General features: G+C 58.7%; 1 protein-coding gene across 10 annotated transcripts in view; it reads right to left on the bottom strand.

The window, feature by feature from the left end:
* WNK2 (WNK lysine deficient protein kinase 2) overlaps positions 1–14207 on the bottom strand; it is a 130196-nt gene that overhangs the window by 31821 nt on the left and 84168 nt on the right. For 5 of the 10 annotated variants that reach the window (XM_032397829.1, XM_032397835.1, XM_032397836.1 and 2 more), the window contains exons 19-25: positions 9178–9944; positions 8834–8903; positions 6740–6801; positions 5958–6646; positions 3897–4108; positions 2877–3065; positions 2098–2196 (exon numbers count right to left, since the gene is read on the bottom strand). In XM_032397829.1, the coding sequence (XP_032253720.1) occupies positions 2098–2196; positions 2877–3065; positions 3897–4108; positions 5958–6646; positions 6740–6801; positions 8834–8903; positions 9178–9944 (2088 nt within the window). The remainder of the gene's footprint in view (positions 1–2097; positions 2197–2876; positions 3066–3896; positions 4109–5957; positions 6647–6739; positions 6802–8833; positions 8904–9177; positions 9945–14207) is intronic. The other 5 variants (XM_032397839.1, XM_032397837.1, XM_032397838.1 and 2 more) reach the window with 3 other exon arrangements.

The following is a 14207-nucleotide window of genomic DNA, read 5'->3' as shown; positions in this document are numbered from 1 at the left end:
TGCCCTGAATGCCCTTCTCTCTGCCACGTCTCGGCCCTTGGGGCTGTGACCAGGCTTTCACGGGTACCTGCGCAGACTCCTCGGGCCTCCGAGCTCCCCAGTCAGCAGGAAAGCAGGCGACTGGCTCCTGGAGAGGCCGCGGGCTGGGCAGACCCCGGCGCACACGGCCTGGAGGGTGCGTCTTCACACGCCCTTAGGCCACGCGTCTGCAGGGGACACAATCTGCCGCATGCTCTCCTGACCAGCAACCTCAGAGCCTATGGGGGCCACGCTGTGGCCGAGGCAACCAAGAGCTCGGCCAAGTCGTGCTTGAAAAGGACCATTATGGAAGCGGCGACGTCACGGGGTGCGTAGCACCGGAGAAGACGAGGCCACCAGGCCGCACACACCAGCACCCAAAATCAGCCCCCCTGGGCCAGGCGCCCGGGCTGCCACCAAGCCCTGCCTTACATGTTCCTTTCCTCTTGGCCACAGAGACAGAAGTAAAGCCTAAACCACTTGTCCCTGATGTGCCTCCAATTTTTTTTTTTAATCTTGGAATAACAACAGTAAAACAAACGAAGACCCCTAAACAAGAATGCAGAACCACGCGGGTACGAACGTGGAGCGGGGACCTGAGAGGAGCATAGGCTGCCTGACCGCTCGCACCTTTCCACCCCACACACCCCAGGGAAAACACCACCTGCTCTAACCACCCCCTTCCCGCGCCTGACCAGAGCTGTTCCCAGCAGCAATGCAACCGCCCATCGGACCACGAGATGCCTGGAGACCCAGGTGCCCTCCCCACATTGTCCCCAGGAGACAGCCACGCGCTCTCGGGCAGAAGAGGACCGGCGAGTGACCCAGGGAGAGGGATGCGCTCAGACCTCACCCCCCCCCAGCTCAGCAGCTAACCAACGGCTCAGTTGGGACACCTGTTAGGAGACGAGGACCACTGGACAGTCCCTGGGAATCGCTGTGGTTCTGTGCCTCTGACCTCTGCTACCTGGGGGAGGGTGACATGGCCCCTCTGATGGGGATGGATGCCCACCATGGACGTGGCCTCAGGTCCCGACAAACACAATGTATCTTTATTGTACCAGCAAAAAGCCACGTGCCCCAAACCAGCATTTCCAACCCAATTGAGCAAAGTTTAATTTTTGTGTTAAACAAAAACCTGAAAACCCCACAGCTTTGGATTCATTTTCCAATCGTTCTGAGGGAGAAAATAACTTTGGATGGCCCTGAGCAGGTGCGCCCTTCCTGGACAGGAGTCCTGGGTGCCAGCAGGACATCCCAGGAATCTGAGGGCCACCGGGGCTGAGGTTTGGTTGAGCAGAGCTCGGAGGAGCTGTGTGACCGACTTCGTGTCAGTCTGTGAGGTGAGAGCGGTTCACCAAGTCAAGTGCTCCAGCTAGAGACCAGGAGGGGCCGGGCCACAGGGAGAGCCAGCGTGGAGGCCGGGACTTGCCAGGACACCGAGAGGTTCCCCAGGTGCCCAGAGCACAGGGAGGGGCGGGGTGTCCTAGCTGGAGCACCTTCTCTCAGCCTTTCCACATGCAGGGAGCGGGCGTGGGGTAACGGTGCTGAGTGCTGCGGCCCTTGTATGGAAGTCACACCCTCCAGTGACCTTCTAGAACTGTCTCAGCTCGCTACATGCAAGTCTTCAGAATCCAGACGCGTGTGAGACACACCACGCGTCTAGAGAAGGCCAGGGCTGTCTTTTTGTTGTCGCTGGAACTGGGGACAGTGGACGTGTGTATGCACCACAATTGCAACAGAAATAAAACTACGTCCAACGTAAAAAATACAAAATTAAACAAACGGGTGAGGAGAAAAACGCAGAGCGCTTCGGGGGCCTGGGGGGCAGGGTGCCTGAGGCCGGGGGCGGGCGAGCCGCTGCACATGCTTCTGGCCCCGGGCGTGAGCTGAGTGCATGCGCCGGCCGTTCGGGGCCAGGAGGGCGGGTGTGGGCCGGGCTCTGCGCTTGGCGGTGAACAGGTGGCTGCAGTGGGCGGGGAGGCATCCTACAGAATGTACGGAAGGTGATGAAGACAGGGAGGGGCAGGGAGAAACCAAGGGCCAGGAGGTGATAAAATACAAAGAACAAATACAGACAGATGGACACAGACACGGGTCCACTGAGGAATCGAGCGCGAGGTTTGCTACTAGACTTATAGGTCAGTCTCTCAGACGTTGGGTGGTAAACCGTCCAGCCTGCAAATGAATATAGAGGGAAGAGAACAAAGAGACAGGCATCAAGTACAGTCTCCGGGACCGTGTCTCACACCACCAGCCACATCAGCCTCGTCACCTAGCATCCACGGCTGTGCCTAGCCCAGCCCGGAGGACCACGGCCGCCGACCACGTAATGGAAAGGAGGCACCGCTGGAGCACGAGAGAAGCGGACCCTGGGAGGGCGTGCGGGGTGGCCGGGGCGGGCGCCGCCAGCGGTCCCCACGACTTCTCTGGACAGAGATGGTGGGGATGGAGCCCCTGCTCGCGCGGCTTCCGCGCCCACGACCGAGGTGACGAACACTTCCTCCTCGAGGCAAAGCCCCAGCTCGGAAGCCGAGCCCTCGCATCCCCCCAGCCGTCCCTCCGGACAGAAGGCAGCCGGGCCAGGGCCTGGGGACCGGAGCACACGGCCGACGCCCTGTCTGCCAGGCGTCCCGGCGCCTTCCCCGGGGCGGCTCTAGCAAAGCACGCCTCCCTCTGAGCCGCACGCAGCCAGACTCGGGGACGGGTGGGCCACCCACTCTCCTTACTCAGAGGCTACATCTACCAGCTTTTCCTCCCGATGCTGTGGGCAGCCTCTGCAGCTGCTCTCGCCCCCTCACTCCACGGGGGCCCTGCGCGGCTAGCACATGCTCGGAGACGGGCAAGCTGGGAATCACCTGGGCCGTGCGCTCCGCCTCCATCACTGGCTAAGCCGGAGCAGATGTCTGCAGACAGGGAGGCCCGCATGGAGCAGGGCTGCTGGGTCTGAACTGCCTTCCCACACGGGTCTGAAGCTGCCGCGGGCCCTGCCCCGGCTTGGGCAGGGTCCTTAGCAGGAGGGGCTCTGCTGCAGTCTGATAAGTGACCTGGGGGAGGGGGGAGAAGGGGTGACGGGCACAGTGAGGCGCTGCGGGTCAGACCAGCCAGCGCAGAGTGCATCTGTCCTCCCTGCTCGTTGCTGGGTGACCTTGGGGAAGCGGAGTCCCTGCAGGCAAAGGGCACGGGGCCTGGCGGCCCGAGTGCAGGTGTCAGGAAATCCGAGACCGGCTGCCCACGCCCTGCCAGGCGTACGGCGTGCTGGTGCGGCGCCAGGACCGCGGCACGTCCGGAGAGGCATACCCGGGTTCAGGAGGCCTGTGACGGACCTGCTCACTCTAACCAGTTTCCAGTTTGCTTTAGGAATCCTCCCGGAATTCGCATAATCTGTGTAACTTGCAGTTCGCGGATGCGTACCCTGCGGGATCCCCATGACACCGAGAGGGCAGCTTGCAGCCGGCTTCCCGCCCGGCACGCTGGGGGATTCCAGCTCATTCGGTCTCCGCCGCAGAGTGCGGGGGTCGGCGTGCACCCTCCGTGCCTGGGCGTCCCCCCCAGCCCCCGTCCCGAAAAGGCATCTGCTCTACTCCCCACTTTCAGCAGGTGACAGGTGCCTGAAAAACGGGCAGAGGAAGCAGCCCAGCCCAGGCAGCGCCCTGCAGGGGGTGGGCAGGCGAGAGACCTCAGCCGCCGCCTCCTGCGCACCGGGCAGCCCCCAGGCGGCTGAGAGCTGCGAGCAGGCCCGACTCACGGGGGGCCGAAGCTGGCCCTTCACACCTGCAAAGGCTTCCCGGCCCCCATGAAGGGAGATCCAAGACGTGCTCTTCCAGAGGTGGGCGCCTGCCCCCGCCCGCCCAGCGGACAGCCGGGAGGGCACAGACCTGTGCTGGAGGCCACGACCTTGAGCTGCTGCACCAGCGGGTTGAGCAGCTTCCCCGCCTTCAGCTTGCTCTTGCTCCTTCTCCTGCGGCCGGCGGGAGGGGCCGTGTGGAAGAGGCCCAGGTTGGGGGGCAGCGGCTTGCCCAGGCGGCGGTACAGAGCCTCGATCTCCTGCTTTTGCTGGCTTTGCAGCTCCGAGATCTCCTTCAGGTGCCTGCAGGAGGGAAGGGAGGGCGGTGGGCGTCCTGAGGCTGTCCACCAGAGGCCTGGGCAGGCAGGCAGGGCGGGAGGGCGGGGTGCGCAGCCGCAGCGCCCACGGACCAGGACCGCTCAGAGGCAGCAGGTGCATTCCCGACTTCCGGTCTTCATCTGCACCAGGAGGGCCCCCTGGGGGTCTCCTGCACACACCCCAACGACGCTGAGGGCACGAGGAAGAGCCTCAGGAGATTCAAGTCCTCATGACGCTGCCGCTCTTAGTGGTTGGGGAGTTCACATCTACGCTCACAACACACACCCTACAAACCCCAGTGAAGAGAAAAACAACCAGAACGGAGAGGCTGCCTCAGCCCTTCCAGCAAGCGCCATTCCTCCGAGTGAGGGAGCCACAGGAGAGCCACTGCACATGAGGCCACGTGAGCAAGGGGCAGCCAGGGTCCCACCAGGGGGGCACCCGGCAGAGGCAATACCACCCCCTGGATACATGGCCATGAAGACCCAGGCGCAGTTACTGACTGTGGGCGAGGGAAGTTTCTAGAACAAGCCAGAGAAGGGGACCCACTGGCCTAGCCCACAGCCACCGTGCTCGCCTGCCCACTCGCCCACCTAAAAACCCTGGGCCTGATGCCAGCCCCTCAGACGTGTCTGATGGGCCTGGCTGCCCTGGTCAGGGGGCTCAGCCCCTCCGCCACACCCGGGCCCATCTTCTCAGTGCGTGGTTGGCAAACGGGGGTTTCTCGTGGCTGGACCACAGGAAGCAAATTCCGATTTCACCTCTGTTATCCTCAATGCCTGCGAGTCTTTAGGAAGATGATTCTAAACAGCAGATTGCTTTTTGCATCAGATTCGCCTCTGATGGGCTGATATTTTGAGGTGAAATTGCTGAGGGGGAGACTGGAGCATGTGACTCAGGAGGACCTGGGGGAGACCCCCACTCGGAGGCTCCTGTTCCTGGGGCTGCGGCAGGCATCTCAAAGCGCAGGGTTCCTGGGGCTCTAAGAACCACAAGTGCCCCCCAGCCCGGGCCGGGCACCACTGTCCCCCACGGTGCCCACAGGGTCTGAGCAAGCAAGGCTACCTTCTATCAGGTGCCATCAGCTCCCCTCAATTCAGGTACAGAATCTCCCTGCCCCCTCCTAAATGGTCTCCCCTTTCCACTGGGATCCGTGCCCCTCCAGCAGGCAAGAGCCTGGACTTACCGCTGACGCCCCGCTTCCTCAGACCCCCCCCCAAACCCTTCCTTTGATGCAACTCTGGATCTGGTCCCGCCCCCACCTCCAGGCCCTGCGCCCTGGGAGCCGGCGGCAGCTGGCCCCAGCCCCTCCCCCGGCCCCCCCCCGTTGCTGTGGACCGCAGGCTCCCAGGGCGACCACCCCCGGAGTGACAGTGTGCAGGTGAGCCCCTCACCCCCCGACGCCCCACAAGGACATCCATCCCTGGACCGAGCACCTCCTGCCTCCGAGTCCAGTGCTTGCTCCGTGCCAGGGCTCAGCGGCTGGCTGCCCGGGGCACCAGGAGGAGGGGGTTACGAGCGCCTGGCAAGTGCCCTAGGGCTGGTCCTGACACAGCGGCTGGGACAGGTCGGAGGGAGGCTGGAGCGCAGGGCCGGAGCGGGGGGGAAGGAATAAGAGCGTCCCCAACACAGCGGGGCAAGTCACACTTGCTAGGGGAGAGTGCCAGCCCACCGAGGGCCACCACAAGAGAGCAGGGGCCAATCAAGCCGCGGCAGGGCTCCCGCCTCTGCCCTGTCCCCAGCACAGGCAGCCCCAGGTGGACACGGCGGGATCCCCAGCTTCAGCTGCGGACACTTCCCCGAGCCGCCCCAGCGCCTGCTTCTCAGGACCTACTTCTCCCGAAGACTCTGCAGCTCCTTCCTGATGTCCGCATCCTCAATCTCCGAGTCGTTGTCGCTGCTGATGTAGGATGACTGGGAGTGGAAGGAGGTCACGCTGATGGTGGGCACCTTCACGCCCACCCTGCTGGGCGTCTCCGGCCCCGGGGAGCCGGCCCGCGAGGACCTGTGCAGGAAGGCGGTGGCCTTCTTCACCAAGTCACTGGCCACACTGCCGCCACTGGGCAGGGAGGCGTGCTTCTGCGCGGGGGGCCTCCTGCGCGGACACTCATCCCCAGAGTCACTGGACACCGGCTCACCCGCGCCGACCTCGATGGACGAGGCTGTCTGCGCCCGCCGCACAGCCAGCTTCACGTCGGGGCTGTGGGGGGCCTCCTTCAGGTACACATCCGGGGGCGCTGAGTACCGCAGGCTGTGGGGGGAGCCCAGGGTCCACTCGTCCTGCGTGCTGACCACCGAGAACCGGCCCACGGTTTTGGCTGGTGAGCTGCCGTCCTGCTGTCCTAGAAGCTTCTGGGGGGACTCTGAGGCGAGAGTGCCCTGCATCTGGGGGAGGCCGGTCTGGCTGTCTTCCGTCAATGTCCCCAGGCTGCTCAGCAGGGGCTGGGCTGAGGATTCCCCAGGGACCCCACTGCTGCGGTCTGCGGGCTCCAGATGTGCAGGGAAGGCAGAAGCAGGGACATCCTTGAGAAGGCGGGGAAAGGGAAAGTTCTCACCACGCTCCAGCAGAGAGGAAACCCCACCGACCCGCTGGGCGTCTCAGCGAACACTCCTTACCTGGGGAGCACTTGGAGCTGGGGGCAAGCCTGAGGCCGTCGCTTGGCTCAAAGACGATTCTGCTGTAGGAACGTCAAAATCGTTACTCGGGCTGGTGTGGAGGACAAGGGCAGGAGTAGGTGCCCTCAAGCTGAATCAGATCAGGGAGAGGGCAGGCTGCCCCCCGCCCAAGGAAGGGGGACCCGCAGTGTCTGTGCTCAGCAACTAGGAAAACTAAAATATTCCAGGACGTCCTACCCCCCTTTTTTCTTAGGAGACCCCAATAACTTGGGGAAAGGAGGGTTCAGCCTATCACCACTCAGGTCCCCGGAGGCACCTGCTCGAGGACCTCGGTACGACGCCCGCTACACGTCTGATGGCGTCACCTGTCCCACCTGCCCCTGCTAACCCTGATGGCGTCACCTGTCCCACCTGCCCCTGCTAACCCTGATGGCGTCACCTGTCCCACCTGCCCCTGCTAACCCTGATGGCGTCAGTCCGCGCCAGGTCATCCCTGCACACCTGACGTCTCTGCCCTGTCTCGCCTGTCCTCTCTACACCCGAAGGCCTCCCTGACACGACATCTCTGCTGACAGAAGGGTCTCAGAAGGCCCTGCATCAGTGGCACCAGTTCCTGACCCTGCTGCTCCAGCGTCTGGGGAAGGACCCTGTCATCTGAGGCGGTCTCTGTCTCCCCACCCACAGAGTGTAGACACGGCGGGGTATTTCTGACCCCCTTTCCCGGGACTGCTGAGTGACAGAGCAGAAGGAGCTGACGTGTGGGAGACTGGGTGAGCTGAGGCCCGCACACGGCAAACGACAGCCACAGGCAGGCAGGGGCTGCGTGTCAGGCCGCGGCCAGACGGACATGCTTGGAGCAGGGGTGACAGCCTCCGGCAAGGTCTGGGGGCTGTCCCTGCGCAGATTCCTGGGGACACCCAGACCCAGTGGCATACACCCCTCCCCCATAGGCAATGCCTGATGCCCATCCTGACCTACCCCCGCAGTGGGGACCTGACGCCCATCCTGACCTACCCCCGCAGTGGGGACCTGACGCCCATCCTGACCTACCCCCGCAGTGGGGACCAGCCAACCTGTCTTTGTACAGCTCCAGGGACGGGGGGCTCACGGTCCACTACACTCCCTCTCCTGGACAGCTCTGACCTCCAGAAACGTTTACCTCTTCCAAACTAGAATCTGCTTCCTTGAGCTGCCCCACATCCCGGCCCTCCGGGAGGAGTGCATCTGGGAGTGGACACAGCACCGGCGTCCTGGTGCCGCAGGACGGGCCCAGAGTGGTTTCTCGAGCACCGAAGTCAGAAGATGAAGCAGGCACTCCTCGTACCTTCCGGCACGTTCCTGCTTTACCACCCAACCCTCACTTTCCCAGGGAAACGGCACACAGCTTCCGACCCCACTGCCGGCTGTCCCCGTCCCTCTACAGTGTGACACCCAAGCATGCGGCATCCAGGGGTCTGACCAGATCCTGCAGGCCACTCCCCTCACTGCACACGGGCCTCATCTGCCTCGGACACACACCCAGGGGCCTCTTACGAGGTCAGCTGGATCCCTGTCTTGCTGATCTCCCGAGGAATTGCAGGCCAAGAAGAAACCCCACACCTTAGAAGATCAGACCAGCGCCCTTGGGCTGAGACACAGGTGTTCCCACAGAGAGGGGACCCTCAGAGAAAGCCCCGATTCAGGAACTCGATGGCCCCAGCCTGACCGTTTCCACAGACCTGCGGGAAGCCCCCAGCCCCAGCCCTGCGCTCTACCAAAATGGCCTTCAACACCTTGTAACCTTCTCAAGAACAGGGGGCGAGGGGGTACCTGCCAGAGCGCTTTGAGAGCACGGCTGCTGACAGCCCTGGTCACACCCCGACACCCAGCCATCCGGGCTTTCACCCACTTCTACGGAGAACTTTCTCACCTTGGGGCATGAGCATGTCACGGTTTGTAAGGAGACACGGTGGGCTTTAACCTACACCTCATGATGGGCTCCTGCTACGTCTGAGTCCCACCCAAGATGCTATGGGGATGAAGGATGCAGATGCAGGAAGGCTGGTGGCACCTCGTGAGCACTGGGGTTCTGACGGGTGACCTGGGGCTCATTACCTGTCATTGGCGAGGGCCCAGCCTGGTCCAGCGCAGCCCCCAGCCCCGGAGCGGTTTCTGACTTTCCCAGCTGTAGGAAGAAACAGAAAGAGCCGCGAGTCTCGCCTGCTGAGCTCTGCAGCTAACCAGCGGATCTCCTGTAGGAAAGCCGGGCTCCTCCCCGGGCCGCCCCAAGCAGACCCCATCCAGGCCAGGTCCCAACCCTGCACACACATCCCAGTTCCCCAAATGAGCCACTCTGGCAACACGCACGGGGTGGGCCTCTGAGAACGGGACAGTCAGGGCCAAGAGCGGCAGCTCTGCGTGCCTAGGGAGCCCGCCACCCCGGTGGGACCAGGACTCACCAGAGGCTGGGGCTCCAGGGCCAAGTCTCGGTCCCCCGCCTCCACGGGGGTCCCAGCCGAGGCCGAGGAGGTGGGCATGTGCTCCTGGTAAAGCAGAGTTCGGAGCTTCTCGTCCAGGCTCTTGATGGTGCTGTCCACAAAGCCCACCCTGGGGGGCGGCCCCTCCCCATCTGACTCCAAGGCTGAGGGCGGCTGGGGGGGCATGGCGGGCCCCAGTGGGGGGCTGGGGAGCTGGGGGGTGGCCAAGCTGATGGCCCCCACCGCAGGGGGGAGTGGGGGCAGGGGCTGGCCCAGGGCAGGCTGAGGGGTCCCACTGGGGGCACTGGGTGCAGGGGCCGGAGCCCGCAAGGGCTCGCCCTGGGCAGAGGCCTCCCTGGCTGAGGTGGGCTCTCCCAAACCTGTGGGGTAACGGGGGGCCTCCAGAGGTGGGGCACAAGGCCCCGCGCCCGCGCCCAGAGGCTGTGCAGCAAGCTGGGTGTCTGGAGTCTCTGCCAGTGGCTGGGGAGTCTCGCGCGCACTGGCCGTCCCCTGGGAGGTCCCTGGGCCCCCTGCCTGCACAGCAGTCCCCACGGCTGGCTCTGGCTTGGGGCTGGCGGCTGGTGCAGCCGTGTCCTGGGGCAGAGCAGTCACAGGAGGGGAGGATGGCGCCACAGGGGCTGGGGCACCACCAGGGAGGTCCCTGGGGCCTGCTTGGCTCAGAGGCTGCGGGCCGGCTGGGAAGCTGGGTTTTTCCTTTAAGGACAGCTGGTCTTTACAGGGCGCGGCATCTAGAAGAAACAGGAGAAGTGCCTCTGTACCAGCCTACCGTGGTCCTATTTACCTGGCACGTCTCTGGCCAGAAAGATGCCTTCTACGACCTGCAGGCCCCGCACACTGGCCTTCCGTCCTTCTCTCCAGTGCGCCAGCTTCACACACGGGCTGCCCCTGCCTGAGGTGCCTTCCGAGGTCCTGCAGCAGCCTGGCTTCTCTCTTCGGGCCTCCGTCCCACCACTGTCCCCTCGGCCCAGGCACGCCCACTCCCTTCCCTTCGCTCTTCCTGCAGCACTTGGCCATCAGGCAGAACCCGCTTCTCCGACCCCCACCTGCTAGGGGAGCTACATGAACCGCGGCCCTGCTATCCTTTCCACTGGCCCATCCCACAGCGCCATAAAATGAACTTATCAAAGCAAGGTGTCTGCGCAGTGAGGCCCACACCCTCCCCCGCCCCCGAGTGAGCAGCAACGTCCCACGAACAGGCTTCGGTGAGGTCAGAAGCACACACCGCCAGCGCCCCACCAGGGGCTGGGAAGGGATCATAGGGAGGAACCCTGGGAACCGGGTGATGGAACACGGCTCAGCGGCCTCCTGCCCAGGACCTCCCCACGCCTGGGAACATCCAGAGGACGCAGGAGGTCCTGTTTCCCGAACGGACTTGTCCTTTGAACCTACTTTACTTGAAACTGCATAAAACAAAAATGAGAAGCTTACAAAGATCAAGTGGGGAGGGAGAGCGCCGGGATCCCCCGCCCCCGGACTCACATTGCCCCTCCCCGAGCAGGTCACAGAACTCCACATCTGGTTTTCTTCACAGCATTGCCATGTAAACATGTGCTCTAAACACCACGGCTCAGTTCTCCCTGATTCTGAATACCGTGTCAGCGGGCCCATGTTTCTTCTTTCCTGTCTGGCTTCTCTGTCGCCACCGTATCCGCCACCGTATCCGGGAGGCGCGTCCACGTTGCGCGTCTGCATAGTTTCACTCCCTGACGCTCCCACGACTTCGAGCCATTGAGGTGCTAGTATGACCGGCTTGCTGCCCGTCTGGGACACGACTGACACCCGTGTGTGTCTGCCTGGGCTCATCTGCTGGGCATACAGCCCACACGGGGCCGCTGGGTCAGGGGGCTGCAGCCGACAGGAGGGGGTATCCGAGCCGCCCCAGAGCGGCCCCTGTGCTCCCGCTCCCCCACGTCATCCTGGGCAGTGTAACAGCACCTAACGTGATTTCGTTGTTTCTTTTATTGTGGTGGGAACACTCAACACACGATCAGCCCTCTCAGCAAAATCTTAGGTACAGTACGGTGCGGGCGTCTGCAGGCTCGGGGCCGTGCGGCCAGTCCCGACAGCTCATCCACCCGCACAACTGAAACTTTACCCCTCGAACGGCACCCCCGCCCCCGCTCCGCTCCGCTTCCATGAGTTCCAGGACTCTTGGGGGCCCCGTCAGCGTCAGCCGTGTTTGTCTTTTTGTGACCGACTGATCTCACTTAGCATAATGTCCTCAAGGTTCGTCCATGTTGTTCCCAAACGGCAGGATTTTCTTTTTCAAGGATAAACACTATGTCCTTGTAAGTAGCTGCCACATTTCATTCATCCATCCATGGAACATTTAGGCCGTTTCCGTATCTCGGCTAATGTGAACAGTGCCGCAGTGGACGTGAGGGTGCAGAGATCTCTGAGATACCGATTTCATGTCCTGCGGCCAGGCGCCCAGAAGGATTACTGGATCAGAGGGGAGCTCTTTTTAACTTTCTGAGGAACCTCCATACTGTTCTCCAGAGTGGCACCCGCTTGCATTCCCACCAAGAGCGCACGAGGGCTCCCCTTTCTCCACATCCTCACCAATACCGATCTTTTTCTGTTTTTTATATTAGCCGCCCTGACAGGCACTCAGTGCTATCTCCGTGCTTTTCGTTTGCATCTCCCTGGGAACAAATTAAACTGAGCACCTCTTGGGCTAATCTGGATACCTGCTTTCACACCACACCTGTCCACGTCCCTTGCCTGTCTTTCCGTAGAGGTATCATGCTTTCCTTTTTGATTGACAGGAGTTCTGTATGTGTGCGGAATAAGAACATTTTGTTGCTTACACGTATTGTAAATATCTTCTCTCACACTGCAATTTGCCTATTTGCTCAATTAGTCTTTTAGTGAACAATACTTACTCATTTTAATGTAATCAAATGTAACCAACTTTTAGCCAGTCTTTCCTTCAGCACTTTTTGTGAAGATGTTCTCCTATGTCACTTGTACATTAAGAGTCACAATCCACTTGTAATGAGTTTTATAGTATGAGGTTAGAAGCAAGGATTATTCTCCCAGTGTGGAGAGCCCATAGTCCCAACTCTTTGTTTTGTTTTTAAAGAGTTTTTTTAGATAGAGACAGAGCATGCGTGGGGGGAAGGGCAGAGGGAGAGGGACTAGCAGACTCCCCACTAGGCGCAGAGCCCACCTCGGGGCTGGATCCCAGGACCCTGAGCTCACAACCTTATCCGACTGTGCCACCCAGGTCCCCCAACTCTCCTTTTTTTGTTTTCAAGACCACCCTGTCCTCACAGCCCAGGAGTCAGGCCATTCTTGTCAGTCGAGCAGGCGTGCCTCTAGATGCTTTTACTCCGTTGCTCAGTGTACTCCTCTTCCAGCACCACAGTGTTTCCATAGTCGTGGGTTTACATAATTAGTCCTGACACTCAACAGAACCATTTCCTTCCTCTAAGGGAGTATCTTGGTTTTTCCTGGCCTTTGCGTTTCCACAAATACTATATAATCAGCTTGTCAATGCCCATAAAATATTGTTACAATTTTAACTGGGACCACACTGAATCTACAAATCCATTTGGGGAGAAGTAATGTGTTTACAATATTGAGTCTTCTAATCCATGAACATGGTATATATCTTTTCATTCATTTCTTTTTAAGTTTCTCTCAATGTTTAAAGGTTTGGAGTATAATGGACTTATTTTTTGTTAGATCCATTTCTATTTGATGTTTGGTATTATTATGTTAGTACAAATGGGAATTTTTCTAAATTTCACTTTCTAACTATTGCTGGTATAGAAAAATAACTTTTATTTAGCTAACTCACTAAACTCAATTTTAATTTGTAAGTTTTAATTTCCACATATGTGCCATATAGTCACTTTGTCAATAAATAATAATTTATTTCTTCCTTTCAAATCCTGACATCTTTTTAAAGTAATAATTAAGTGCCATTAAATACAGGTTAAAAAAAATATTATTATTATTACCACAAATACGATTACACAATAATTTACACCTCAAAATGGGAACCAAGTTTTAGCAGACATTCCTTGGAAAGAATTATAATTTGGCCCCAAACAATAATTTCATATCAAGGGCTTCTTCGTAAAAGATCATATTGTTCTGTTCAAATGTTTGATAAAAAGTAATAATGTTAAAAGAAACATCACCTTTTACGAAACACCCATATGGAATGACATTGAAAAATCAGAATAATCATTCAGCTCTGAGCATCTATTATGGAAGCCTACCTTAAGTTGGTACCAACTCAAAAAAGCCAAAATTTACTTCGGGAAACCTTGTTTTGAGAGGAATGCATTTTCTTCAAATGAAAAAATAAAGCTACTGTACTTTTACCGTAACACCTCCAAAAATATTTACAAAAAGTGGACAGGGAACTAGCTCCTAAATTTGACTGCAGATTGAACTCACTTGGAGGAGCAAAAGATGACGACACTGGGTCCCATCTGCAGAAATTCCGATTTTACCATACGAGGCACACTTCTTCAATCCTGCTGCTTTCCTTTCTCTCTTTTTATTATTTCTTTTTCCCCTTCTCCTCTTCCTCACCCTCACTCCATGCTTCTCCTTCTTTTCCTTCCTGATGTCTTACCCCACATTGCACTAAGCCCTCCAGTAGATACTGGAAATAAGTGGTGATAATTGGTATTCTGTTGTTCTCCATCTCAAAAAGAAAACATTCAACACATCACTATTAGAAATACTTGCTGTTGCTTTTTAAATAGATATTCTTTGTCAAATTAAACTAATTCACTTTTAACCTATCTTCCTATTATCCAAAGGCTATCTTCCTATTATCCAAAGGCATTAATAGACTTTGAATCTTATGAAATGCCTTCTTCCATCTATTGAGATGATCACATGCTTCCCTAACTTTAATCTGTGCCTCTGGCAGCTACCATTTCCCTTTCTGGTTCTATGAACTTTTTTTTTTTTTTTTTCCAGACATCATAGAGTATTTGTCTTTCTCCCTCTGGCTTATTTCACTT

This window comes from Phoca vitulina, unplaced genomic scaffold (genome assembly GCF_004348235.1).
Source record: "Phoca vitulina isolate PV1807 unplaced genomic scaffold, GSC_HSeal_1.0 scaffold104, whole genome shotgun sequence".
Taxonomy (NCBI): domain Eukaryota; kingdom Metazoa; phylum Chordata; class Mammalia; order Carnivora; family Phocidae; genus Phoca; species Phoca vitulina.
The sequence above is the reverse complement of the archived record's forward strand: the minus strand, read 5'-3'. Positions and strand labels throughout refer to the sequence as shown.